The 27,257-nt window shown below is 37.3% G+C and overlaps 1 protein-coding gene across 9 annotated transcripts in view; it reads left to right on the top strand.

The window, feature by feature from the left end:
- The window catches only part of EPHA7 (EPH receptor A7), a 158,791-nt gene extending 150,715 nt beyond the window's left edge, over nucleotides 1–8,076 (top strand). For all 9 annotated transcript variants that reach the window (XM_008705041.1, XM_040627548.1, XM_008705040.1 and 6 more), the window contains 3 exons: nucleotides 4,752–4,945; nucleotides 5,902–6,057; nucleotides 7,819–8,076. In XM_008705041.1, coding sequence (XP_008703263.1) covers nucleotides 4,752–4,945; nucleotides 5,902–6,057; nucleotides 7,819–7,933 — 465 coding nt within the window. In that variant the 3' untranslated portion in view covers nucleotides 7,934–8,076. The remainder of the gene's footprint in view (nucleotides 1–4,751; nucleotides 4,946–5,901; nucleotides 6,058–7,818) is intronic.
- Nucleotides 8,077–27,257: the final 19,181 nt, after the last annotated feature.

The raw sequence follows: 27,257 nt of genomic DNA, 5'->3' as shown, positions 1-27,257 counted from the left end.
TGTCTACAGGGACATTTACTTCTGACCTAGAACGTTTAGCGCTATCTTTCCTCTTTTTTGTAATTTTGAAGGTTTGAATTATAAATTCAGACAATAGTTTCTGTAATAGTAGGAGATTACCTACACAATTGTTTTTATAGTGAAATTTATATTAATATTCCTCTTATAGGATAATACTCATTATTTTATACTTATGTTGTTAAAGTGCTATTTGAGTAATTACATGTTTAAGTTTCAAAATACAAATGGTGAAAAAAATGAATAATTCAAAATAATGAATTTCATTCTGGCAAAAAATTCTCTAGATAAAAGGTTTTTTACTTTAAGTCTCTGGTAGGAGTTCATGGAGAAACTTAAGAGATCTGACAACCCCCAATGCATATGGAAATTTTGCGTATGTGCAAATAGGTTGTGTTTTCTGGGAAGTTTACTTTCAACAGGTCTAACTAGATATTACTTTTAATTAGTTTAGATTTATTTATTAAGTGAATTAATTAACATTGTTCCAATTTAGTTGCTAGGAATTTGGCGAGGATTTTAGAAAGTCTTCAAATTCCAAATGCCTTGGATTTTAAGACTTTTCATAAGACACCGTGAGAAACAACATGTAAATTGATCGTTATGTTTTAAGCAAGTCCACAAAATTCCAGGCTGAATGCTGAATAAAGGGAGGTTTCTGTGATCACTCTGAACAGACCATAGGTATTGTAGAAGTCAGTAAGGTAGATAGTTTCCAGAAGGCTTTATTTGCATGGTGGGCAAGGCAGTGAGCAAGAAAATCTTGGGAAGAGAGTTTGCATGTGTCTGATGATCCCCAAATCCAAACAGGTTATCACTTGATTAGAACTTGAATGGATTCTTACTGTATTTCTGTGTACTTGTAACTTTCTTGAATTTTCACTGTAATGGGAGCAGTTAGAATTTAGTTATTTGCTATTAAAATTGAGGGTGAGCTTCCCAAATAAATTTCTGATTTTCATTCTTAAAAATCTGCAGATGTTTGGCCCTTTCTGTAATGGCCTTTCAAAGAAAAATCTTTATATAGATTCAGTCGAACATAATGAATATTACAGAAATTGAAAATATGCTTAGTTGGCATTCACAGTAGCGATTTTTCATTAAATGTGTGTCTTAATTAGTTCAAATAAAACTTTTACCCTCCAATTTTGAAATTTTGAAATTCTTTATATAGATTATATATTTTTCTGTTTATAGTCCTCAACAAAGTCATTTCTTCTCACTTTAAGCTAGACCAATACATTGTTAGTTTAACTTGTAAGTAGTCATAAGGATGATAAAAACAATTAAGTTTCCATAAAGTTAAATTATTAAAATGGTTCATTAAAAGACATTTTAAGAGCTTCAAAAATATACTACCCTTTAACTAAATTTACTCTGTTAAATTGTGAGCCCTGTTTTTCCTTTTAAAAGTCACCACTGATTTATGACTTTGTATTTTTTATATTATGATAGAAACAAAATTATGGGGTTTTTTTTTTTGGTGAAACTTTGCCATAATCCCATATGTGTGGTCCAAAATATTGAGTTGCATAAAATGTGGGTCATATATTACTGTGAGGTTAATGGAATGGAAATGAGCATGAGCAAAGAGCAGAAGTCAATCATGTTCGATCCCATTTTGAGTTATTACAGGCCCATTATCATGGGGTTTTTCTGTATTCCTTTTTCTCTTAATTACAATGATCCTACTATAATAATACTGAAACACTTTGCAGCAAGTAACTTTTGTTTTTATTTCTAAGTATTTCTTCACAGTATATACCAAAGAAGTGCCCCCTATATAAATGTCATTTACCAAAGTCACCTCCTACTAATCTGGGTCCTATCTAGAATTAGAAATTGCTTAAAGTTTTTCTGTTTTCTTTGACTTTTATTAAAATATTAAGGATAGATCTGGGTCCAAGGGGTTTCTGGTAGTTTCATAAGAAGAGGTCTTAAATGAATTTTGTGAATAATTACATAATGCTCTAAGAAGTGTAGGTTCAACCATATTACCTGTGTGCCTTGTTGTTTCCAAGAATGTATAACTATTTGCAGAAAGTGCTTTTTACTTTCCCAACGGGAAATAAAATGCAGCTAACCAAATAAAAACTGTAGAACCTCAATTCTCTCTAGTGCTCCGAGAGGTAGGTGCAGGATTCCTGATGGGAAATTTAGGGTCCCAAATTCCATTCCCCGTCCAGAGCATCTCTTATTTTAAATGCTATCTTTAGCTGCTCTTTAATGAATTTGTAAACCACTCTATCTTTGAAAGCCGAAGTTTCATTTTGTGCTGAAATCAATGTTTCTCTGCTATAATAATAGGAATCATGAAATTCCTATAACGCAATAAGACAAACCACAGAGGGTTCATTAACTCATTCTTGTAAGAGTCATTTAATAGTACTATGTTCATTGGCACAAAGACTTAAGAATATATGTTTTTATGAAGGCTTGGAGAGCTGCTGAAGAGTATTTATGTCAGGAGGATCATGATAAGATTTAGATTTACATTTTATTAATTTTTATTTTATTTTTAAGTAATCGCTACACCCAACGTGGGGCTTGAATTTACAATCCCGAGATCAAGAGTCTCATGCTCCACGGACTGAGCCATCCAGACACCCCTAGATTTGCATTTTTAAAGATTATTTACAGGACAAGATAAATGGAAAGATCACTCTAGGTTCATTGTTCCTTTCTGCATATCTGAAGACAAACAACAAGCAGGGACATAGGTTAGAAACACACTGCAAAATAAGGACTGCACTCATGTTATGAGCAGGGGAGTGGAGTCCTGTCAAATCAGAAAGATACTGCTTATGTTCAAATACAGGCAACCTCAAATATAACAAAAGCCACTCTTTTCCCAATTAAAGAAAAATGCCTCCCGATTGTTTATTATTTGGTCATTTTGAATATATAAATTTTTAGAGGTTGTCGATTTACTTATTCACAACTTAAGCCACCGCTTAAATAACTTAAGCCAGCTTTCTGGAGTACAAGTAAACTGATGTGTAGCAAGTACAACGTAGTAATCGGGAGAATTTCACCTGAGGATTTTATCTTACAGTACTTTTCAAAAATTACTATAATTAAGTTAATCTATTTACCTTTAAAATTTTATCAACTTGCATTGATTTTTCATAAAGTGTAGATTTTTTTAAAGTGTACTTTTTTTTCTTGTCTTATACGAAGGATTTTCTGTAAAAATTGTTGATGCCAGCTATTTTATTCGTCCCAATCGGCAACCTTTTACATTTTAATGTGCTATTCTTGAATGTCAACAAGCATCTTAGGAATATGTTTCCCTACAAGTATTAAGTTAATCAACATTTCTTAAAGCCATCTTTTTGTCTGCCTACATTTGGCTTTATTTTCTTCAAAAACTCAAGGTTACCGTTGTTTTTTTCCAGAGGTTTTTTTTTTTTTAAGCATTTCTACTGCTATTATGTCAGTCAGTATCAAAAAGGATCTGTTAATCCCCCTTGATATTATGTTAATGTTTTACAAGTCCTTATTTATGTTGCTTGACTTCTTAATTATTTTCCTGTGCTGCTCTGATTTGTAACCATTTCTGATTTTTAAGATCTGTTTTTGCTTTCCATATAAAGAAAAAGAAACAAGTCTGAATAAGTAACTTTCAGACTTTTTGATTGCCATGTGACCATGTCCTTGGAGACTTATTTTTCATGAACATTCAAAGCTTATTGCAGTGTCTCAGGAGGCTATTAGATATAAATAGAAAGTGATGTGCTGATAAAAGTTGAACAACCAGCACTCTGAGTGGGAAAGCCCTAAGTTCTAACCTTTCCCAGTTTCCGGGTGTAACTCTTTGCCTGGCCCCTTCCCAAGGCTGATTTCAGTCTGCCAGTGTGAGGTCACTAAACTTGGAGTTGGAAAGTGGTACAGTCACCTTCATGAACCACCTGTATACTACTCGATCCAGCACACCACTTGTTTTTTTTTTTTTAAGATTTTATTTATTTATTTGACAGAGATAGAGACAGCCAGCGAGAGAGGGAACACAAGCAGGGGGAGTGGGAGAGGAAGAAGCAGGCTCCCAGCGGAGGAGCCTAATGTGGGGCTCGATCCAAGAACGGTGGGATCACGCCCTGAGCCAAAGGCAGACGCTCAACAACTGAGCCACCCAGGTGCCCCTCCAGCACACCACTATATATTAAAACCCTATACATTTTCCTAAGTAGATAGGCTGCATATTATTTAAAATAAGAGTGTGCTTGGTAATATTTTCTATCAAAGCATATTCACGTATTTTGAGATCTTCTTGTATGAAAGTGTTATTTGAACCCTGCAAAAAGTGAAACTTTGGGGGGGGCGATTCTGGGTACCTCAGACCTTCCTCTTACAACTTGAAGAATTCATACATCCATACACATATATGTACATGTACAGCCATATGCAAGTAAAATGGTTTCATAACATATTCTCTTTTCAAAACCTCTGGGATGCCATGAAAATTTTTCCATCTATTGCACCCTGGGTGACCTTAATTGCTGCTCCTAATTACTGAATCAACCAGGAAATATCACGATCTCATGCTGTTCATGCACCCCTTAGTAACACATTGAATGTTCATGGGTGTTCAGGAAAACAATAAGCAAGTCTTTTGCAAAGCTTCAAAGGGTGCTTCACTCTTATCTAGATAAATCACTTTGCCTACTAGACAATGCATGTTATTATAATTGAACCTCAATCAGTCATATTTTTAATGTCCTTTTGGCTATTAGGTTATAAAAGCAATAGAAGAAGGTTATCGTTTACCAGCACCCATGGACTGCCCAGCTGGTCTTCACCAGTTGATGCTGGATTGTTGGCAAAAGGAACGTGCGGAAAGGCCGAAATTTGAACAGATAGTTGGAATTCTAGACAAAATGATTCGAAACCCAAATAGTCTGAAAACACCCTTGGGAACTTGTAGTAGGTAAGAAATACCTAGGGAATGGAATCTGGGGGACATTCAAATACTCAAGCCGTTTATCTCCTCAGTCCTAACCCAACAGCAAGTTGACGTTTGTGTTAAACTATAAACTGATGTGAAATGTACATGTTCACAGAAGTTTTTGTTTTTTCTTTTCAGGTGGCTTACCTTAATTAAATTAGTGTTTAACAAGACCCATTCTTATTGCCTTTTGGTTTTCTTAAAACTTATAGCAGTTATCACTGGCTGTCATTTTTAGAAGACTTTCCAAACTGGAATTTTGTGATTAAGTGGCATTTCACATTTTCAAATCAGTATTATTGTTATGTGGGTCTTTCTTACTATCACCTTACTTTTTTGCATGTCGCATTTTCTTTGCTTTGAGCTATTTAGTAAGATGAGTGTGGGAAGTTAAAGTTTATGACAGTAGCTCAGTACGCGACGAAAGAGCTTGGCTCGCCCCGTTGCGAGGAGCACTAGAAACCATTCGGCTCCAGCCACCGGGTAAAACCGGATGCTCGTCGTGTCCTTGCAGAGGTGTGTGAACTCACCAGGCGCTCTCAGGCACCATCAGTGTGGCGAAGACACGTTCTCAGTAGCACCGCATGGTCTGAACAACTTAGTCCACAGTCAAATGTGCTTCCTTTACTCCCAGTTGCTCTTGGCGAAGCAAATGAACAAATAAATATGGACTGACTACAAATATTGTGGGCTGTACTTTAAAAATGTGTGGAAGGCACATCTGGTGGTTGTCAAATCTAAATAAAATGTAAATTTTGGAATTTGTAGTTACCCGGCAACCTTCAATTCGTATTAACTTGTCTGTTTATCTGTTACTGTAACACCCATTAGAATATGTAATTTTATCTTTACACCCTTATTTTTGTATGGGCTAAGACATTCTTTCCTTAGTAGTTCATGAAAAAAAAAATTGCTTTACTGTTTTCATTCTTATCTAGGCCAATAAGTCCTCTTTTGGATCAAAACACTCCTGACTTCACGACCTTTTGTTCAGTTGGAGAATGGCTACAAGCTATTAAGATGGAAAGGTACAAAGATAACTTCACAGCAGCTGGCTACAACTCCCTTGAATCAGTGGCCAGGATGACTATTGAGTAAGTTGAAACTCTCAAAATTCTATTGAAGCATATATTACATAATCCGAGCTTTATACATCAGGTCATCTGCCATTTACTAACGAGATGTAAACCACAAAATCAGGGAGAAAAATATCTCTTTAATAAGTGCCTTCTATTGCCAGGTATTGTGCTAACTAGACCTTTGAACTTATAGCATGTTTTTAAACTCTCACAGCAATAATTTTCTTCAGTCAGTAGTTTTATACACAACAAGGCACAGGCTCAGAGAATATAAGTATTTTCCCAAAACTGACTCAACTAGAAAGCGGTAGCTCATTTATCTCGGTAGCCAGTGTTCTAAATGCCACGCGGGGAGCCGTCCACTTTCCGTAACCACTGTATCATTTAGGTGCCTATGCATTAAAGAAACTTTCTCCATTGCAAAGGAGGATTTCTTTCACCATGTTTGTAAGACATTAAAAACTCAAAGCTTCATACCCAATACCAAATGCATGATCACATCCAATAGGATTACTTTCTGAAGAGGTCCAAGGGCGCTTAATTCAATTAACTGTAACTAAGAGTTCAGCTTATGTTTTGGAAGGGGTATGATTGACTCATTTTTTTTTAACTTGAAGAATGACCTCATAAAACAACTTCTGTAATTGCTGTGAACTGGAAGTGAAAAGAGCTAAATTTTCCTTTCTGGCTCCCTCACTGATTATGTGGTCTCAGGAAATCCACTTATTATCTCCGAACTTCAGCTTCTTTGGCTGCAACATAACTCTCACGGGCAATGACGTTTCTCTCGGTCCATGTGTTTGAAAATGGGAAACAGTTTTCAAGGTCCTGTTAGTGGGTCCAGCGTCTGTAGTGTTGTGCAAAGGGTTTCACATTTTTCAGCTGAGAAGCCAGCAATCAGCTGCTCTTTCCTGGCACGTCAGGAAGTGGCATCCCTGTGAAGTTACGTGTGCGCGTGCTATCTCGTGTGGTGTCCTTCTACTCACCACGTGGAAGAGCTGGCACAGTGACACCTCATCTCTCCAAAGCAGTCTCCTTCCCTGAAAAACGAGGATCCTCAAAGTCTTATTAGACCGCTACCGTGAACCACTGCACTACCGTACTGTTGCTCTGTTTTAGCCGCTTGCGAATACCTAAGCTCAATCTTCCCGGCTATTAGGAAAGGTAAAAGTACGTACAAAGACACAGCTAGTCGATGTCACATTTAAGCTATTAAACAGAGGTATTGCACATTTTAGAAAGTAATTTTTTTCTAAAATGTAGTCAAATGATCGAACTGAGCTGGATTTGTGTCTACAACGAATAATAGGCTCAGAATTACCCCTTAATAGTGAAACTCAGTATAAAGCTTTTGGTGATCGTTGAAGATTCTTGATTTACCAGAGCCCAAAATGCTTACATTCGTACTGTATCCTGTTGTAACCATTACAAATTTTAAACTTCACTTAGGTTCAAGAGTACATTTCCAGTAGCGTTTCCTGGTCTTCCCTTAAGAATAATTTTAAGACTTTGATAATATCGTATGCAGAATTCAGATCAGCTGAAAAATAACTTATGGCAAATTGAGAGCCCGAGCTGTTAGGTTCTCGCGAAGCAGCACTCTGATGAAGTTTGCCAGTCCGACCCACTGCAGGAATATGATTGTAATCCCAAGACCACTCAGATAAGATCTGTTTGCCTAAGATAAACAGATGGTTTAATTAAAGAGCTGATGACAGTTGAGTACCAAATAAATTCTTTGTAAGGTAACTAACAAAATGCATTTGTCTTTTTCAGAGATGTGATGAGTTTAGGGATCACACTGGTTGGCCATCAGAAGAAGATCATGAGCAGCATTCAGACTATGAGAGCACAAATGCTACATTTACACGGAACTGGCATCCAAGTGTGATGAGCCTTTCTCCCTTGTGGGGGAGATTATGGACTGCGAGAGAACAGTACTGGCCTTCGGTTTATGCATAAGAATGCTGCTAGAAGACAGTTGATGCCCTGGGTCCTTCCTACAGTGAAGAGAAGATTTAAGAAGCACCTATAGACTTGAACTCCTAAGTGCCACCAGAATATATAAAAAGGGAATTTAGGATCCACCACTGGTGGCCAGGAAAACAGCAGTGACAATAAACAAAGTACTACCTGAAAACATCCAAACACCTTGAGCTCTCTAACCTCCTTTTTATCTTATAGACTTTTTAAAATGTACATACAGAATTTAAGAAAGAATATATTTGTCAAATAAAATCATGATCTTATTGTTAAAATCAATGAAATATTTTCCTTAAATATGTGATTTCAGACGATTCCTTTTTAAAATCATTTGTGTTTATTCTTCATAAGGACTTTGTTTTAGAAAGTTGTTTATAGCTTTGGACCTTTTTAGTGTAAATCTATGACACATTACTACACTGGGTACCTTTGAAAGAATCTCAAATTAAAAAAAAAAATTCATAGCATGATTGAAGACATATCTCTGTCAGAACATTGGTATCCTTTTTGTGCCATTTTATTTTGTTTAATCAGTGCTGTTTTGATATCATTTACTAATTGGCAGGTAGTCAAGAAAATACAAGTTGCCAAGAGCTCTGGTATTTTTTAAAAAGAAATTTTTTTGTAAAGATCAGACAACACACTATCTTTTCAATGAAAAAAAAGCAATAATGATCCATAAATACTATAAGGCACTTTTAACAGATTGTTTATAGAGTGATTTTACTAGACAGAATTTAATTAAAAAAAATGCAAATTGTAGGTTTATGACTATAAAAAAATTGAGGCACTTCATCTAAAGTGTTGGTGAAGGCAAGTCTCTGAGAGCAAGAACTATCCAGTGTTATCTAAACTTTAATCCTAGCACATCGAGATTTTTTCAATATCGAGACATTAGGAAATTTAGGAGAAATAGTTGATGTATATTTTATATCCTGTTCTGTTTCATGCAGTCCAAACACGACAAGAAAGAAGTCAGTTTTATATTAGAACTCTGAAGCAGGAGAAAAGGGGCAGTTCACATTTTTCACCTTTCAAAAACAAATCAGCTGCACAGAATATCACCCTTGCAGTTTTTAAAAAGCCTTTTATTTGTGAACGCTGATGTCAGAAGCTTATTAAATGAAAGAACTCTTTTTACCGCGTAAGGAAGAGGTGAAGGATCTGGCTTTTGTTTTTTGTTTTTTTTTTTAAGCTTTATTTATTAAACCATATTATTTGATTACTGTGTTAGAATTTCATAAGCAATAATTAAATGTGTCTTTATAGATATTTCAGGAATGTATACATATTGTGAGTAATGCTTTCAAAGTTACGAAAATCATGAACTACCCCAGAATTGAACTGTTGTACTTCCAAAGAGAATTGGGCTGTTTATAATGATTTTAATAGAGAAAGATCCCAGGGATCGGTCATAATTGGTCTTGTTTGATAATGTGGGCATCCACAAGCAAACAACAGAAACAAAAACCTGTAAATGTTCCTTTGTAAAACTTGTAAATTTTATTTATACTGTCTTGTTTTGTACACACATTTCTCTGTAGTGGGCTCTGAATACATTGAAAATGCACTATATTTTTCTATTTTACTTGCAGAGCATCACAAAAGAACAGGTATTTTCAGTGCTACATAATGTGTTTTCCCACATTTAGGACCAAAGATGGCTATAGAAAAACTCAAATGGATTGCTTCCCAAACCCCTCCCCACCCTTTTTTTTTCCTTTTAAATCACTGTACAGTGTTATTTGATATTTTAATTTATTTTTCGATTGACTAGAAAAAATCATTTTAATTTCACTAAAATGTTTTTTGTCCCTAAGGAAAAATAGTCTGTAAAATAATTTTAATTAGCATAATACAGTCACCTAGATACTTCCATTTGTAATCTTTGTAATAGACTGTAAATATATTTTTGGAACTATAACACAATGTGCTTGAGGGTTATTTTTCAGTGTCTGCAGTGTATACAAGTGTTTATACTAAGTACAGCACTTTACAATTCTAATCAGTAGCATTGGCCTTTGAGAGAATGAGTGAAAGAGTTTGAGTGAGTGTTCCTAATTCCGTTTGGATTCTAAACTCACTGATAATGAAGTTCTTTTCCTGTTCATAGCTTAAGGTGCTTATTTTTTCTATTAAAATTAAATTAACAAAAAGCCATTCTAGAAATAGAAGACATAGTATGGTACATGCAAACGGTGTCTTTCCTGCTTTTTTCTAGCTCTAGATTGATAGTTGAGTAGTCTTTCTTGAGTAGAAGGGCAGAATAAAAGTTTTTTTGAGTTTTTTTTCAAAAATAACTTTTTTCTTCAGCAATATACCTCATCTGCCTTAAATTTTTTACAGCTCTTTACAGGGAAAGGGGAGAAGGGATGGGAAAGACACACAGCACAATAGGAAGTGTATGAATACATCACTCTCTCGTTCGTAGGTTTCTTTTCCCAATCAACGTGATGATTTCAAAATACATGTGTGTGATACAAATATTCAGAGAAAAAGAATTAACATTGTAATGCTGATTGTAATACTCTCTTCCAGAAAGAGATGAAATGGTATAATGATAAGAATGTACAACTTGCACCTTGAAATCTTTTTTTTTGATAAATTAGTGCTCAGGGGAGGAAAGGTAGAGAAAGCGAACGTCAAAAACAGAATTCAAAAATTATTAAAAAGGCAAAAGGACACGGCCTCCTTGCTTTAACAGAGCCACCTGTTTTTAGAATGCTGTCTTCACACTTGACTTGTGTTTCGCATTCAGTACTGAAATAAAAGTAACTTTTATTACATCTGAATCTAACATTTTCTCAGCAATCGATCTGGGCCTTGTTTACTCGAACTGGTGGTTTATGCTTGTCAGAGCACTATGAGTTGAATCATATTGTACACTTATGTAATCTACATTAGCTAGTACGATTTAGGACTATATTTTAATTGCTCCTCTTATCCGTGTTTTTAAGACAATTAAAATGGTGTAATTCACCTCTCTCTCTTTTTTTATTTTTTAATTTAGGTAATGCTGATATTCTCCCTTTTGTTTCCTGAGTGGCCAGAACGGTGCTACTCGCTGATGTGCATGTTCAAAGAAATTACTGATGTGTATTTTTTTGCTCTATGTGAAGAAATCATGGGGAACTTGGGGCGAGATGTGCTTTTTGTTGGTTGAATTTGTCCCTCCTTGCCTAAGAATTACTACAGGGGTCATCCTTTTATAAGGACAAACTGCTTTTAAACAGTGTCTTCAATGTATCAAGCACAAATAACTCTTTCTTCAACACGAATCATAAGTCTCTTTTTACCAGCTTAAAATAATAAACGAGTCTATTAGACAATGTAAAGAAAATCCTGTCTCCAATCATTGGCGGGTTCCTTTATGTCCCTTACTCATTTATTTTCTTACACAATATCATGAAAGGAGATGTCTAGAGTAAAGGTTTCATTGAAATATTTCAGTGGACCAATCAGAATACAAAGAAAATTAATAGCCACTGATTCCCTTCATCCTTTTGCACAGTGACTTAATTCCACTCTAATTATTATGGAATAACAAGTTAAGACTCTATCTTCAAAGAACCCTACTATCAAACATTTTAGTTAAAACCCTTATTGTTCTTTTTTTTTTTTTTGAAACTGCAGCTACATGGTACTAACAAGGATATTTGCGTGTGGAAGGAAATATTTTGTCATCAGACCCTGACAAATACTTTAGACATTTGATACAAAATGGCAACTTGGGGAGCTTTGGCATTTAAGATGCTGCAGGACGCAAAAAGAGGATCCAGAGCAAATGGAAACGGTGATAAACCTGGTGGTCTGACCAGGTCGTTTGCCGTGGACCCTGACCCAGCGATCATTCCAACTTGGCCCCTGCAACACAGAGATCTAAGCGATCCCTACTCTGCAGCATCGCCGTTTGAAGCTCTACAAACTCTTTACAAATAGCTAAACATGTTTTCAAAGACGAGAATAGACTAAGACCAGACGAGGTGCTATCACTGCTTATCACTTGTGATGCTGAAGCTCAGGCGAGGCTGGAACACAAAGTTTAATCTTGAAGTCTTGGTCCCTGACTATTCTACAGGCAAGGCTCTTGGGAAGTTCACACAGTGGTAATTATATAGCTCAAAACAGTGATGGGCAGTCACAAGAGCTTTTTAAGGACTGGATTCCGTAAGCAGTACAAAAATATGCTACCCTACCAGCACGGGTTTCCCTGCAAAATTGTAAAGCTGTGAAAGATACACAAGTTCTATCACTAGGTAAGAAATAGATTTGAAACTCCCAGTGAGCAGCAGTAACAATTCTTTTGTTGAAACACTTTTAACTCCTACTTCTACCATTTGTTTCTCGTTATTAGCTGCAATGAAAACTCAGTCTCAGTTTTGAGGAAAGCTGCTGAAAGGAAGACGCATAAAGCAAAAAGGCGATCAAATTCCTGAATGCAAAAAATCGTTAACTAACTCCTGATACTAACAAATGGGAAAAGACAGTGCCTGGTGACTGGCAAAGGTCCAAGCTGCCCTGAGGGGAACACCATCCTCTTGGCTTATTGTCAGTGTCCCCTCAATTCCCCCTACCTGGCTGCTCTTCCTGCTCTGGCTAGTACATCTCAGCTGGAAGAATACGGGCAGGAGAATATAATATTTCAACAGCAATGCTTCTGTGAGCCTCATCAGAGTTAAATGCTGTAAGGGGATATTTTTTTTTCAAGTTCAGTGATTGAATGTAATTAAATCTATAATTAAACAATAAAAGACCTCTTCTGATTGACCTTGAGGTTAAAATAAATTTAATTAATTGATCTAATTTAATTGGACCTATTGCACAAAGTTTGGTAGGTAGGAGTAAGTAGCTCCAGTGTTCTGTAGGTATGTAACAGCACTAGGAATTCTTTATGTGTGTAACAGTAGTAGGGATTTCTAACTTTCCAGCATTTGATGATTTGGAGATAGTAGCGAGTGAAGTGTTGTCTATTCGAAGCCTCCATAAATAGCAAATAAAGCTCAATCAGATATAACCTGCAATATGTGTATCATCATTTCAAATATCCTGGGTTTCTACAGCTGAAAATTATTCTCGTTTCCCTTTTGAAATACACAGCCTTTAATTAAGTATATTTGTGGATTTTATACCTAAATAAAGAATGCACAATATATTTTTAAATGAGTGCTTAGTCATAGATCTTAATTAAAGATGCTCACGGGCACATTGGTTTTTTAAGTAATGTTGGGTTAGCTTAGTAGAGAACAAATCTATATCGTTCAAATCTTACCATTCCACTATGTAACCCAAACTAATTAAAGACAACGACTGAACAACAAACTCGAGTAAAACAGAGAAAATTAAACTATATATGTAGAACGAGTGTTCAGATAAGACACGTTTTTAAAAATATTTTGCAATTCATAGTAATGAGGCAAAGAACTCAAGAATCCTTTTTAAAAGTGACGTGAATTTGCAGATACTTACTACACAGCTAGGATAGACTCTGCGGCAAAGTAAAAGAGAAAGTCGTAAGTTTAACCTGATAGCCCTCTGCCAATTTGCAAGAGAGGCGCGCACTGCTAACATTAAAAACCCGACAGAATCCGAGGCTAAATTGGGCTCTTTCCAGGGGAAAGAGACCCACACATTTCTTCAGCTCTGACGTTTGCACAAGTGTTTTCAAGGCTCCACTGGGCAGGGCATCTGCTGACCATGCATGACCGAAATTCTGTGTTTTCACGAGATTTTTGTTAGTTGCACACCAAGCTCCATGTGTATTCACCAGAACCCAACTTCACAGACAAAACCAGGACACCTGATGCCACAAACAGACCTGCCGAGCTCTACCTGACCGACGGACGGGAGTCAACGCATGGGCTGGTCGAGCTAGTTCCGTGACAGCACTCCTCTAAAAGAAGCGCCACCTGTTAGGTCAGGTGTGGTGTGGGACCAGCTGAATGCGGAGCCCCTAAGTCTCCTCTGATCTACTAACAAAACAAGGCCAGCAAACACTGAATAATACCATCCTTCAGATTTTGAAGTGTGTATTAAAGGCAGGGATAAGTTATAGGGAACCGAGAGAGTCAGACAGGAGAAGCTGAGTTTAATAAGAGAAACAATGCAGAGCTATTTGGCAATTCTGACCAGAAAAAGGCTGTGGTGGGAATGAAGTTTGAGGGACCACAGTCTGGCAGTGGTGCCTGACATATGAATTAATTCCTCTTTATTTCTGGATCAGAGCCATAGAATATACTCTCTGCCTCCATACCTTCGCTCTTCATTTTTGCATTCCCTCTTACTTTTCTAAATGGGGGAAATTCCTCTCAAATGAGACACGTCTCAAATTTCCTTCCTCTAAGTCTTCGCTTCCTGACACCTAGGAGGCAGAATCATCTTTCCTGTGCTTTGCTTACGCTGCTGTGCTGAGGTTCTCCCACTGCGCTCCGTCAGATTATTTGTCTGTGTGTCTCTCCCGCTGGATCAAGTACTCTTGGAGGGCAGAAGCCAAATGGAAATCTTTGTTTTACGTCCTGTGGGACTTAGCAGTTTCTGGCACTCAGTAGACACTCTATAAATATTTTAGAATCCTTGAAGTGCAAATTAATTCAAATTGGTTTCTTCTTAAAAGGTAGGGAGGATCAGGTGTTCTGAAGGATGAATGGGGTGCAGTGAAGGTGGTCGTAAGCCGGGTGTTGAGGGAGAAAACTAATTTCAGAGCATGGATGGCTGCTCCTGTGATAGGTTGGGGCAGCAGGGACAGCCCAAGGGACCCCGCAGAGGAGCACAGAGACATGGACCCCTGTGAGAAAGGGAGGCGGAAGGAGCTGATTAGGAAGCAAGACCAGAGGGGGCGCCTGGGTGGCACAGTCGTTAAGCGTCTGCCTTCGGCTCAGGGCGTGATCCCGGCGTTATGGGATCGAGCCCCACATCAGGCTCCTCCACTATGAGCCTGCTTCTTCCTCTCCCACTCCCCCTGCTTGTGTTCCCTCTCTCGCTGGCTGTCTCTATCTCTGTTGAATAAATAAATAAAAATCTTTAAAAAAAAAAAAAAAAAGGAGCAAGACCAGGATGCCCAAAATGCAGGATCTTCCAGCTGCCGGAAAGGAGGAAGTACCGCTGGTTGTAAATAACAGAGTGAGATGAAAGAGGAACTTGAAATCAAGCAGCAGAAATTGGACTTGATGAGAGAAACAATGAAGCGCTATTTACCAATATCTGGTTTGATGAGGGAAAGGCATGGCAAAAATGTTTTTTTAAGGAACAGTAATGTGCAAAAATAAATGAGATGTGATTGTGACTAATCAGGCTTAGACAAGAGAAAAGAGTATTTTTCTTCTTCCTTAATGAAAACACCGCTCACTCCAGCTCTCCAACTCAAGACAGTGTCAGTAATTCTGTAGTTAAGTAAATATATTATAAAGTTGACTTTTGTAAGCCAGCCTGTGAGTCTACTTAGCATTTACGTTATGAAGAGGCAACAGCGGTAGGTGACAGCAGAGGGTTTGAAGAAAGACCACATGGCACTAATTCTTGTCACAACAGGTGCAATGTGGGGCAAATGATTTAAATTCTCTGTTTCCTTCTTTCTATCTTACCTATAAAATAGACATAAATAGTTCCCACTTTAAGAGTTGTCGAATTTGTTAATTGATACTTGGAAAGTACTTATACAATAAGTACTCAATACATGTTAGCTCTTCTCATTTCTTTGGGAAATATTTTTGTCTATATTTCTAATTAGCTGTTTAACAAACACTTATGAACACACTTTGGTGAATTCTGACCTAACACACAAAAGTATTTTGAAATATAAATTGTATGTTTTTGTCCCAGATTTCATCCTTATCCTTTTCTCAGTTTTTGTTTTGTTTTGTTTTTTAATAACCATTAACCATATGTCTTAAGTCAGTACCCAAAGAGTCAAACTTCACTCATCTGGCCATAAACAATCCTTCACTGCATGCAACTGATTTTACCTCTTTGATATTTCTGGAATCTACCACCATCCTCCCAGCCACTGCCCTAAATTAGGTTTTCATCACCTCTCACCTAGACTAATGTCACATCCTCTACTCTGTTTCTCTTCCTCTAATCCTTTTTAATTACAACTTTCAGAGTCATTTCTCTAACACGTGTCTGATCATGTTTCCCCCCAGTTTAAAAAGACTTTAATGGCCCCTCACTAATTGGAGAATTGCATTCAATTATGTAACATATCATCATCAGTTGGGATCGTGCCTGTGTGATCTTCACATTATCACCTCCTGCTGGACTGAACAATTTGTGTCTTTGGCGTAGAAAAGTCTTTCACACGCCCTTGTCATTATGAGTTTTCTGAGGAGGGCAAGTGGATGTCTACCTACTGAGCCCAACACAGATTTAAAGGCTGGAAATAGTTTCTATTCCTATACCTCAAAGCAAGAATACGTAATTACCTTGAAAACAAATACTGGACAAAAAAGTTAAGTTTGAGGAAAAACACATAATCCCCCTCAATTTATAGCTGATATCAAAATGTCATTTTTTCCACATTTTATGCATCTCCTTCAATGACTTAAATACACCTCTGGAAACTATAGGACAAAACAGATCATTTGGTTAATAAACTTTGCATTCTGAGCTACAGTAGAAAATTATATCCAAATATTTACATGCTAATTTACATTTTCTTTCATCTAAACATACATTTAAAATTTTGTCTTTGCTATTCGTCGAAGAAGTGGTGGGTAGATTCCTGCATGGCTTTATTCTATCATCTTGTCTGGAAGTTGGAAAATCTTCTCTAGGGCGCCTGGGTGGCTCAGTCAGTTAAGCATCTGCCTTCGGCTCAGGTCATGATCCCATCATCCTGGGACTGAATCCCAAGTCCCGCTCCCTGCTCGGTGGGGAGCCTGCTTCTCCCTCTGCCCCTCCCCTGCTTTGTGTTCACTTGCTCTCTCTCTCTCCCTCTCAGCAAAAATAAATAAGGTCTTTAAAAAAAAAAAAAGGAAAACCTTCTCTTATTTTTCTTTACCCAGTTATATTATATAGTATTTTACGCTGTTCCTTTATCTGTCAATTATGTTGCCTCACAGACAGGAAGTAGAACGTTTGTCCAGCTCACATTTCTATTTCAAAGCCTGGCACAGTGCCCAGCACATTGCAGATTGTTAAGAGGTGTGTGTTGAGTGATTGAGAGTCACGTGACCCTCAAGCCAGGGGCTCTGGTACTCTAGCAGTTGGTCCCAACCTAATGCATGAAGACAAATCTCCCGAACTGAGCCCCTTAATCCCTCTCATCCTACTAAAGTGTATCTCTTCTCAATGTCACAGAAGTTTCCCAGATGCTGCCTGTGCCATTCCTCACATAGCTCTCATCTTTTTGACCTTAAAGCTATGCATAACCTCATCAGGAGCCCCCGGACCACAGTGTCATGGGGACCTACACACTTCGTACCAATGCATAATCCGACTGAAATCAGCAGTTGAGGGTCACATCTTTATTTTGGATTCGATAAAGAATCATATTTATACTTAATTAACCGCTCACAAACTTGTTTGTTTAGGGGAAACAGCTACGTAATTATAACTTCATCATTTCAAAGTGCCATTCTGACTATTAAAATATGGCAACTGCCATAACTTCTATATATTTCTTCTACCCATCTTTTACCAAATAATTAACCACTTTAAGTGTTTTCCTAGCCTTACAGCTCCTTCTTTCCCTTAGCAAGAGGTCTCGGTGGCCTTAGCACAAACCATATCACGCTCAGTATTTAGCCTGTTTTCTTGACTTTAATATTAAAATGCATACCTTCGTGCTTTACCATCTATTTATGTAGGTAAGTCGAGTTAAATAGGTTAAACCTGTGCTTCTATAATTCTTACTCTATCTGTGTTATCTGCTCCCAGTGCAGCAGCGGGCCCTGCTACCTGCGCAGGCGGTGTGTTTAGGAAGGGGGCTGAAGCCTCTTCGCATCTGCTGTTTTTACACATTCAATGCGTTCATGATAAGAACCAAAACCTGCTACTAGAGACATGCATTTAATTACATGCTTCTGCCATCTTTCAGGAGTGAATGTATTATCATGTTTCTTATTTTCTTTCTTTCTTTTATAAATAGAGACTTAATTTACTATAATAGTAGTGCAAATTTTCTCTATGCATGAGCTGTGGCCCTGGAGTTACTGCCAGGGAGCATTCTTCCCATATATTTCCGTAGCATTGCCTAGAGGCTGAGTAAATAGTGTTTGCACACGGTAGGTACTAATCAATAATTTTGACTAAATGAATAATGATGTAGTTGCCATTGGGGCTAAAAAAAATACATTTCAAGTTTAACTGAAATACAATCTTTTACTTGCTTGATAGTATCTCAATTTTGGCTACTAAGTTTAACTGTCATCGTGTGTAACTCCATATAAATGTAATATCAACGAAGAAGCTACACACTTGCAGAGGACAAATAAGAAGCAAGTTGGAGGGAAAATTGAGAAGCTCTCATTTGTAGAAATATTAGCCTCGGTTTCACCGTTCACTGATTCCTTGACCTTTGCAGAACAATTCAAATCTGTGAAACTCCTGTTTTCTCATTCGTCACTGGATGCCTCTGCCTTCCTTTTTTCTTAACAGCAATTTTATGAAGAACATACAAAATTAAGCAGACAAATGAGCTTTAAATAATATAGAACAAGTTTTAAATTCACATTATGATGGTTTTATTTATTTATTTATTTTTTTAGTTGAATTTGAGATGCTATCTTCTTGCCAATTGCTTCTTTACAATTTCCAGTTAGCCTGGCAAATTCTAAATATATGTGCGTGGGAAAAGACAGTGATGGTTTCTTATTTATTCATGATTTTGGTATATTTTCTTCTGATCTGAGTTGGTATTTCCTAATGTCGTCGTGGCTTTCCAAGCGTCCCGACATGGACATTATATCATCTTAGAATTCCTACACTTTGCTTTCACTTCCTGGCTTCTAGTCAAGCAAAGGCTCAAATTCAAGATGTTTTCTTGTTTTTTGTTTTTTAGCTTCTAAAGCTTCCTACAATCTTGCAGCATGTAACCTGCAAGGTCTCCTAATCCCATAAACTCTAAATCACATCCCCTACTCTCCAAACTACATACCATTTATCTGTTCTTAGAGCCCACCTGGAGTTTCTTGGTCATCATGGATTCTGTGTGTTGGCCCCTAGGTCATGGGCGTCAGGTGTTACTCGGCACACATGTAAGCTGCCCAAATTTAACAACTGTAACTTCCGCATGAATAAAGAATGTTTACTTGTTCAGCAGTGCTCTGGGGTACAGTAAACTTTGATTCTCTATTTTAATCTTGTTGGTACACATGTCTAATTATGCTTGTTGGTTTAGCACTGTGTGGAGAGTGTTAGGTAATGTTATTATCTAGAGTTTGCTCATCCTGAAATGTCAACCACAGGACTAGAGCCGAACGTCTAGAGTTGAAGCAACATGACTAAGGTTGTGTCAACATTGCTCCTAGGCTCTGTATCATTTTAGAGATTTATAACTTGGATGTAAATATTCACCTCGAACTCTCCACCATGGCAGGACTTTTCTGGCCCTTCTCACTGTGTTTCAGATGATCTCAAAATCAGGTAAGAAGATGACTGATATTTGGGGGACCGTTTTTTGCTTTGTTTTGTTTCTGGTTACTCTTGGGATTTACAAATGGCTCATTCCATTTAAAATAAAACAGACTGCATTGTTGTTTTTTTAATTTTAATATATTCCAGACAGGTAGAAATGTGTGTGCATGTGTATAAACAGCAATGCTTTAAAGCTAACCATTTTGACTATTGTGACTGGATAAGTGAATCCATAAATACTATTGAGACTATAGAACTACATTTCAAAGAGTTACTGAAGTAAACTCTGATTTACTGGTAGTTTCTCCATGTTTGACTATAAAATTGTAATTATTATCATGTGCGGAGCCATATAATTTTTTATAATACATGGCATATTGAGTCTTGATTCACATTTTGCAGTTTCCTAAAAATCTCCTGCAGTTCTGTTTCTCAAAACTCACACCTTTGGTTATTAAGTGTGCATCTTTTTCTTGACTTAACTTTTCAGAATCTGATGGCAAAAGGTGACAGTCGTCCCTGTGTGCATTTCCGAAGTAGATGTATGAAATCGTTACCTTCCTGGGATTCCAAGACATGACAATTAAGTCTCTTCTGTTCTCAGTCAAATTATAACAGGTCTGAGCAAAGTAGGCAACTGCACGTACTTGCACTCGGCTGCAGGAAAGGGTGAGTAGAAGAAGGTAAAAAACTCTTTTGTTTCTTCCTTCAAATCCCGGTTCTATCCACTAACGGTGATGTGACCTTGCGCTGGTTACCTAATCACGATTTGGCTCATTTTCTTTTCTGTTAAAATGAAAACGATGAATAATACCTGTTTCATAAAGTTGCTCCTAAAATTAAATAAATGCTTGTATGTGAAGATCTTAGAAGCATGCCTGGCGGTTACTATTTTAATAGTTACGCTTATGACTAAAGACCCTTCAGTATTTGGAAATTAAGGGGCAGGAACCCAGGATGGGACAGGATGGTTTGCCACATCTTAAATATCCAAAAAGCTTCTCCAAAAGCGACTTAAATGTTAAGCATTTCGTTAGGCCTCAGACCCCTATGATTATGGAACAGTTAATGATAAAAGATGTAGACAGGGGGGCGCCTGGGTAGCACAGTCATTAAGCATCTGCCTTTGGCTCAGGGCGTGGTCCCGGCGTTAGGGGATCGAGTCCCACCTCGGGCTCCTCTGCTGGGAGACTGCTTCTTCCTTTCCCACTCCCCTACTGTGTTCCCTCTCTCGCTGGCTCTCTCTGTCACATAAATAAAATAAAATCTTAAAAAAAAAAAGATGTAGAGAACCTAGAAAGTAGCTATAGAGAACTTTGGAAAGAAGGATCTACAGCTGAATATGCAGATTTCTGGAGTCCAGCGTAAACTTTTGGGAGAAAACCTGCTTAGGCCCTGCCTTAGGGTATAAATGTGAACTGTGGATTTCCCAAACCCCTTCCTAATGAGTTGCAAATGAGACCATTGCACAGATATTGGAGCAAGAGACACTTTGCTTATGGTACAGACTTGGCCACTCACTCATTGGGATTTTGAGGAATCCCCTCAAACTATTTGAACCTGTGTCATCACCAGTGAAGTGAGGCTAAAATATCTGCTTGAAAGTATGGCTTTGAGAAAGAGAGAAAGAGAGAGAGAACACAGCATATTACCTACTAATATCACACGGTGCTTACCTTCCCCTCCTTGACTGCACCAAGGGCTCAACAGGACACAGCAAGGTAGAGTGCGCCTTCTCCCTGGTCTACCAGGTTCTGTCCCCAGAGATGGAAATGTGGCAGCCTGGGCAGGTGTAGCGGTGACGGCAGCTCCACGGTATACAAGAATACCCTGGCTGGTCTCTTTTTGCCAAGGAAGCTGAAGGAACAAATTTTTCCAGTTTATCTCCACCCAAAATTCTCTTCCTAGTAAAGAGCAATCAATGTGTGACACAGCCTAAGCCCTTTAGGATTACCACCCCTTGTTTTTGTTATGATCAGCTGCAGTGTTTCTGGAGGGAAGCAAAAATGAAACAACCAGTCTGGGGGCGCCTGGGTGGCTCAATAGGTTAAGCATCTGCCTTCGACTCAGGTCGTGGTCAGAGAGCTGCTCAGTGGGGAGCCTGCTTCTCCCTCTCCCTCTGCCTGCTGCGTACCCTGCTCGTGTACTCTCTCTTTCTCTCCCCCAAATAAATAAATAAAATCTTAAAAAAAAAAAGAAAAGAAAGAAAAAGAAACACCCAGTCTGCACTGGTAGCCCCCATGATCAAAATATAATTAGAATACCAAATTTTTAACGATGTAGCAAAAATATTTGAATTACTATAAATCGATGCTTGGCATTTTCTAAAATTCAGCTGACATCACAGATGTACAGAATCTAAGTAGAAAAAAGGGGGGGGAGTCAAGGTGAAAGAGATTAAAAGCCAATTATTTGTGGAAGCAGAGGTATATTGATGCAATGCATACTGCACACCCCCCCACAGAATAAACTCATTGACCAGGTGTTCGTGCATACATGGGATAAGCTGGTGTGTATAATGCAACCCAACACCGCTGGTAGTGTGGATAATAGTTTCCTTCTCTACCAGAACTTGATATTAATAGTGATGACATGCAAGGTCAAGAACAAGAAATGCCTAATTATTATTTTATAACTTAATGTCCCCTTTTGCCCAAATTCCCTTTCCTTTTACTACGACTACCTATTGAAAGTTAATTTTCAAGAAAGTATAGCAACAGCCTGCCTTTCTAAAACTGCAAAGGTTTACAAAACCCATTTCTTTCCTATTTTCTAAATAGCTGTAGGCAGAATCATGAAAATTATAGAGAAACACAATCTTTCTCTGCTTTATCTTGATATGCATTCTATATTGTGTCACTGGTAGGAAAAATAATATCTTGCCTTCATGCACAGTTCAGCATATAAAAGGTAATCTATTTGAATAACTATGCAAAGAGCTTCAGCTAAGCAATAAAATGCAAGTCAAGAAAGTATGTACACCTCATCCCTCTGTGAATGTTTTAAAATGGGAGCACGTTAGCTTCTAGTTGGACGGCAGGCGGTGATCAGACCTAGAGTTCTGGCCAGGCTACTGTTGACACTGGACAAAATCTACATTTGAAATATTAGGAAAGCTTTAAAAAAAAGCTTCCAGTCGTTGGACGTCTCTGCTTTTCTGCAAAAATACGAATCAAACTATTGCCATGATTTCTACATTGTAGAACTCCAATGGTGAGTTCCTGCGTTTTTGGAAGCACTTCCACCTCTTGATCAAGCTTTCAGCATTGAATGTTTTCTAATTTCTTTCTTTCATCTGGAGGCGGGTAGTTGAGGCTTGCTTGAAAAACTTCATTTTTTAAAGCCTTCAGTGTCTTAACTATTTCTGAGGGAAAAAAGTGCGAATTTATTTGGAGGGATCTTAAAGAAGAAGAGAAAGAAGAGTTGGCCTTATTTTTTAAATAACCAAAAATAATCACGTAAGCAAATAAGTTACATAGTATCAGGTGACCTAAGATCATCTTGACAGAAGTACAATTTCCGTGTTTATCTCGTGTAATTTTCAGAGCACTACCAAGAAACATTTGCAACTTGCTTCACTGCATTTAGAGATAAACAGAAGCACAATTGGTCAAAGCTTCTCCAGTATCTAGCACTGCTCACACCATCACCGGATAGGGAATCATTTGTCAAACACCTTGAGGGACACTGGAATTTTTTTAAAAATTTAATTTTACTTCAAAAAAATGCAGAAGAATAGCCTTTTTGTTTATATTTGGCATCAGAGTTCCCATTGCTTAATAAGCTATCAATTAAATGATTTCTATGATTATCGAAACCCAAACATTCTAATTCTCTTGCCGGCCTCATAACTGCTAGCACCCCATTCGTGCCCTCCGTAGCAGCCCTGATTATGTTGCTCACACAGTTTGAAATCTTGCCTGATAGAAATATCTTAAGTTTTTTTTTTAATTCCCTCTTTACTTGGGTATTACTTCAAACAAAAGCCAAAATTCATAGGAGGCAACCCCAAATAATTTAGCCTGAATGTCTGCTTGAGTGTGAAAAATTTTAGTTTGCAAACTGATGTTACGTATAAGAAAAGAGAGCAGAGCCTGGGGCTGAGGTCTCCAAGCCACACGGAAGCCAGTCATTCCCAAACTTGGACACACAGAAGAATCCACGGTGGGCCTTTTAAAATACGATTTCTTGCTCCCACCAGCAGGATTTTGATATAATTTGTGGGAGTGCAATCTACACACAGGGATTTTTATTTTTTAAAAACCAGGTGATTTGATTATGCAGCGAAGTTTGGGAACCCCTGATGTGGAGTGTGGATTTACAGGCCTTGGGAGGGACCAGAACAGCATTCTCTGAGCTCTTTCCTCACTTAAAAGAAATCTTACAAATGATGATGGTTTGCAAGTTTCCTTTCCATTCCCACCCCTCCTAACCTCAAGGAAAATGAACCAGTTGCCTCTGTCTCATGATTTTTCATAAAGCTTTAGACATGTCTACAATGAGGGAATGTATGGGGAAGGATATTCATCTTAATTATGTTAATCCTCCTTAGCCAAGAAATGGGAAGTTGAGATCATCCCTCTGGATCAACAGAAATATGTTTATCATTGCCATAAAATTGTTTGGGGGCAATTTGAATACATCCTTCAGGTTTGTAAACGATTCACGAAATAGCACTATATTTCCCTGTGGATCATTCTATACCATGTAAAATACCAAAGGCTATGACTTAAAAAAAAAAAAAATTCGGAATTCTAAGTGATTCTGTATGAATACACCAATTTAACTCTATAGTAGTCATCATGATTACCCCTCTTCATGGAAAATATTTTCAGCTCTATCTCTTCAGCATGATTTTCAAATAAATGGCAATTTTCAGACATGTAAGAATAGGGCTTTGTAACATCTTTACAAGACAAAATACAGAAATGTTTATAAAGTTTGTCTGATTTTTATTAGACACTTGAGGTAAATATGCTTTTAGAACCATTTTGGATGGACTAAAAAACGAGACTAAGGCATTTCCAAAGATTTCATAGTACTGAAATTGACTTGTGCTGTCTGATATTTTCAATCTTAGAAGTGTTCTTTTAATATATATAACCAAAAGTACAATTTTTTTTCACAGTCCCTAAAACTTTTATTTTTATTTATTTATTTGAGTATAGTTGACACACAATGCTACATTAGGTTACAGGTGCGTAACATAGTGATTCAACATCTCTCTACATTATGCTGTGCTCACCACGAGTGTGGCTACCATGTGTCACCATACAGCACTGTTACAATGTCATTGACTACCATCCTTCTGCTGTGCCTTTTGTTCATGTCTTATTCATTCTTAACTGGAACCCTGTATCTCCTCTTCTCCTTCACCTATTTCCCCACCTCCCAGCATCCTTTCCTCTGGCAAATTTAATTTATTGACAATATCAGGAGCTCTGGAGCTTTTCTGTTTCCCTTTTTTTCTTAACTAGTATTATCTAAGCATAGTTTCCAAATATATTTAAATAATCAGTAATAAAAATAATCGTGGTTAAAGTTCTATTAACAATAATAGTAGTTAACATTTTGTCAGGAATATGGTACATGAATTATTTCAATTATGTCTTCTAAAGTTCAGTAAGGAAAGAATTTTTATTATTCCCACTTCCTAGACGTGGAAATAAGGTTAGAGAGATTAAATGATTTTCCCTAGTTACACACAGAATAAACCATAAGAGCCAGGATTCAAACCTAGGTAAGTTATCTCTAGAATCCATGCTCACTGTAACATAATACAATTAACGCAAAAGCTTAAATAAATGTGTAATATCTAAACATCCTGAAGGAAAGCTTAAGCCAGTCACTATTTATTGACCAATGTGATATGCTGTTCAGATATTTAGAAACATGAGTACATATAGATTTTATTTTTAACCAAATATTTGCTATCACTTATAAGGGGGCTTTGTGTTTACATAAATAGATTGATAATTAACAAAATCCGAAAGGTTTTTTTTTTTTTTTTTCAGAATAAATACATACACAGTTTAAACACTAAAGACGCTATGTGAATTTTCACCATCTGGATATACATTAATGAGGCTCTTAAAAAATATAAACTTATACATTAAATAGAAGACTATTTATTGCCCATTTAGGGTGCAAACCTCACATCCCTCCTTCACCCTCTTATTATCTGACAGTCATAGGCACATCCGGGGCCAGGCTCTTTAGAAGATCAAACTCAAACTACTTAACCCGTAACTGGTTTCGCTCAAGGACGTCCAATAAAAAACCCCGAACAATGTTAGGTTTTCCTTGTAGCTACATTCACAAGGTGACACGTGTTCTAATGTGCTAAGACAATGCCTAGAATTCAATAGTTCCTCTTGTAAATCATTGTCATTCCATAATTGCAGATAGAAATTGTCATACATTTTAGATGGAATGTCTAATAAGCTAATTGTCTATAAATTCTAAAAAGAAGAATTACCATTTAGAAATGAATTCACTGCATTTTGGATACAGATTGAAAAACCATATCCAAAGTAGTGATAAACATAAACAGAATTGCAAGAATAAAGATTGTCCTTAATTCAGAGGTGATACTGGGGTAGTCAAGGCTGCTGAAAACACACACACACACACACACACACACACACACACACACTCATACATATTAGGAACATGTAGGATTATGTAGTCTCTTGATGAAAAAATAAAGAGGCATATAAATCTAATAATTAAACGTTGATGGATATTTATGCCTGACATCATTACATCATAGCCAGCTGTAGGGGAGTACATTGCTAGCCTCATTATGTTGGCCTCTTTTTATTTATCATAATTCTATGAGACAGGTCCTATCACTGTTCTCAGTCCACAAATGGGAAAGGCAAGTTCTAGAGCAATTAAGTAACATATCCAGGATCCTATAGCCTTGATAGCTATATTTGACTCCAAGACATCGCGCTCTTCCCTGCATACCACAATAATTTAAATTATTTGCTTTTTGTCTGCTTTCCTGTTTCTTTTTTCTTTTCTTTTTTTTTTTTTAAGATTTTATTTATTTATTCGACAGAGATAGAGACAGCCAGCGAGAGAGGGAACACAGCAGGGGAGTGGGAGAGGAAGAAGCAGGTTCATAGCGGAGGAGCCTGATGTGGGACTCGATCCCATAACACCAGGATCACGCCCTGAGCCGAAGGCAGACGCTTAACCGCTGTGCCACCCAGGTGCCCCTGCTTTCCTGTTTCTAAGTGGGCTCTTGTTGAGCAGGAGAGAAATACAGGTCTATATCCCTGGAATTTTGTCCTAAAAGTTTTCAAGAACCATGGAATGTAAATATCTTACAGTCTCCATTAAATGATCAAAAAATGTAAATTAAGAAACACTTTTACTAAAAATTATCTTTATTTCAGGCTTATTCAGTGAGAGGTTTAGTCTTTCAAATAATTTCCAATTAGAAACATAAGAAAGTTTGATATCCTGCAGATCCTAAATTAGAAGTATGGTTTTAGAATATTGAAAGAAATACTTTAATAAACTTCAATAAGCAACATGAGAACATTTTGAAAAATAAATAATCAACAAAAATAACTCCATCTTCCCAGTAGATGTTGGGAAAACCTAGACCTCGTCTTTCAGGTGCTGAGAAGCATGATGATTTTTGCTAT

The sequence above is a fragment of the Ursus maritimus genome, unplaced genomic scaffold (assembly GCF_017311325.1).
Source record: "Ursus maritimus isolate PB19 unplaced genomic scaffold, ASM1731132v1 scaffold_13, whole genome shotgun sequence".
Classification (NCBI taxonomy): Eukaryota; Metazoa; Chordata; class Mammalia; order Carnivora; family Ursidae; genus Ursus; species Ursus maritimus.
This window is presented reverse-complemented; position numbering and strand designations above follow the sequence as displayed.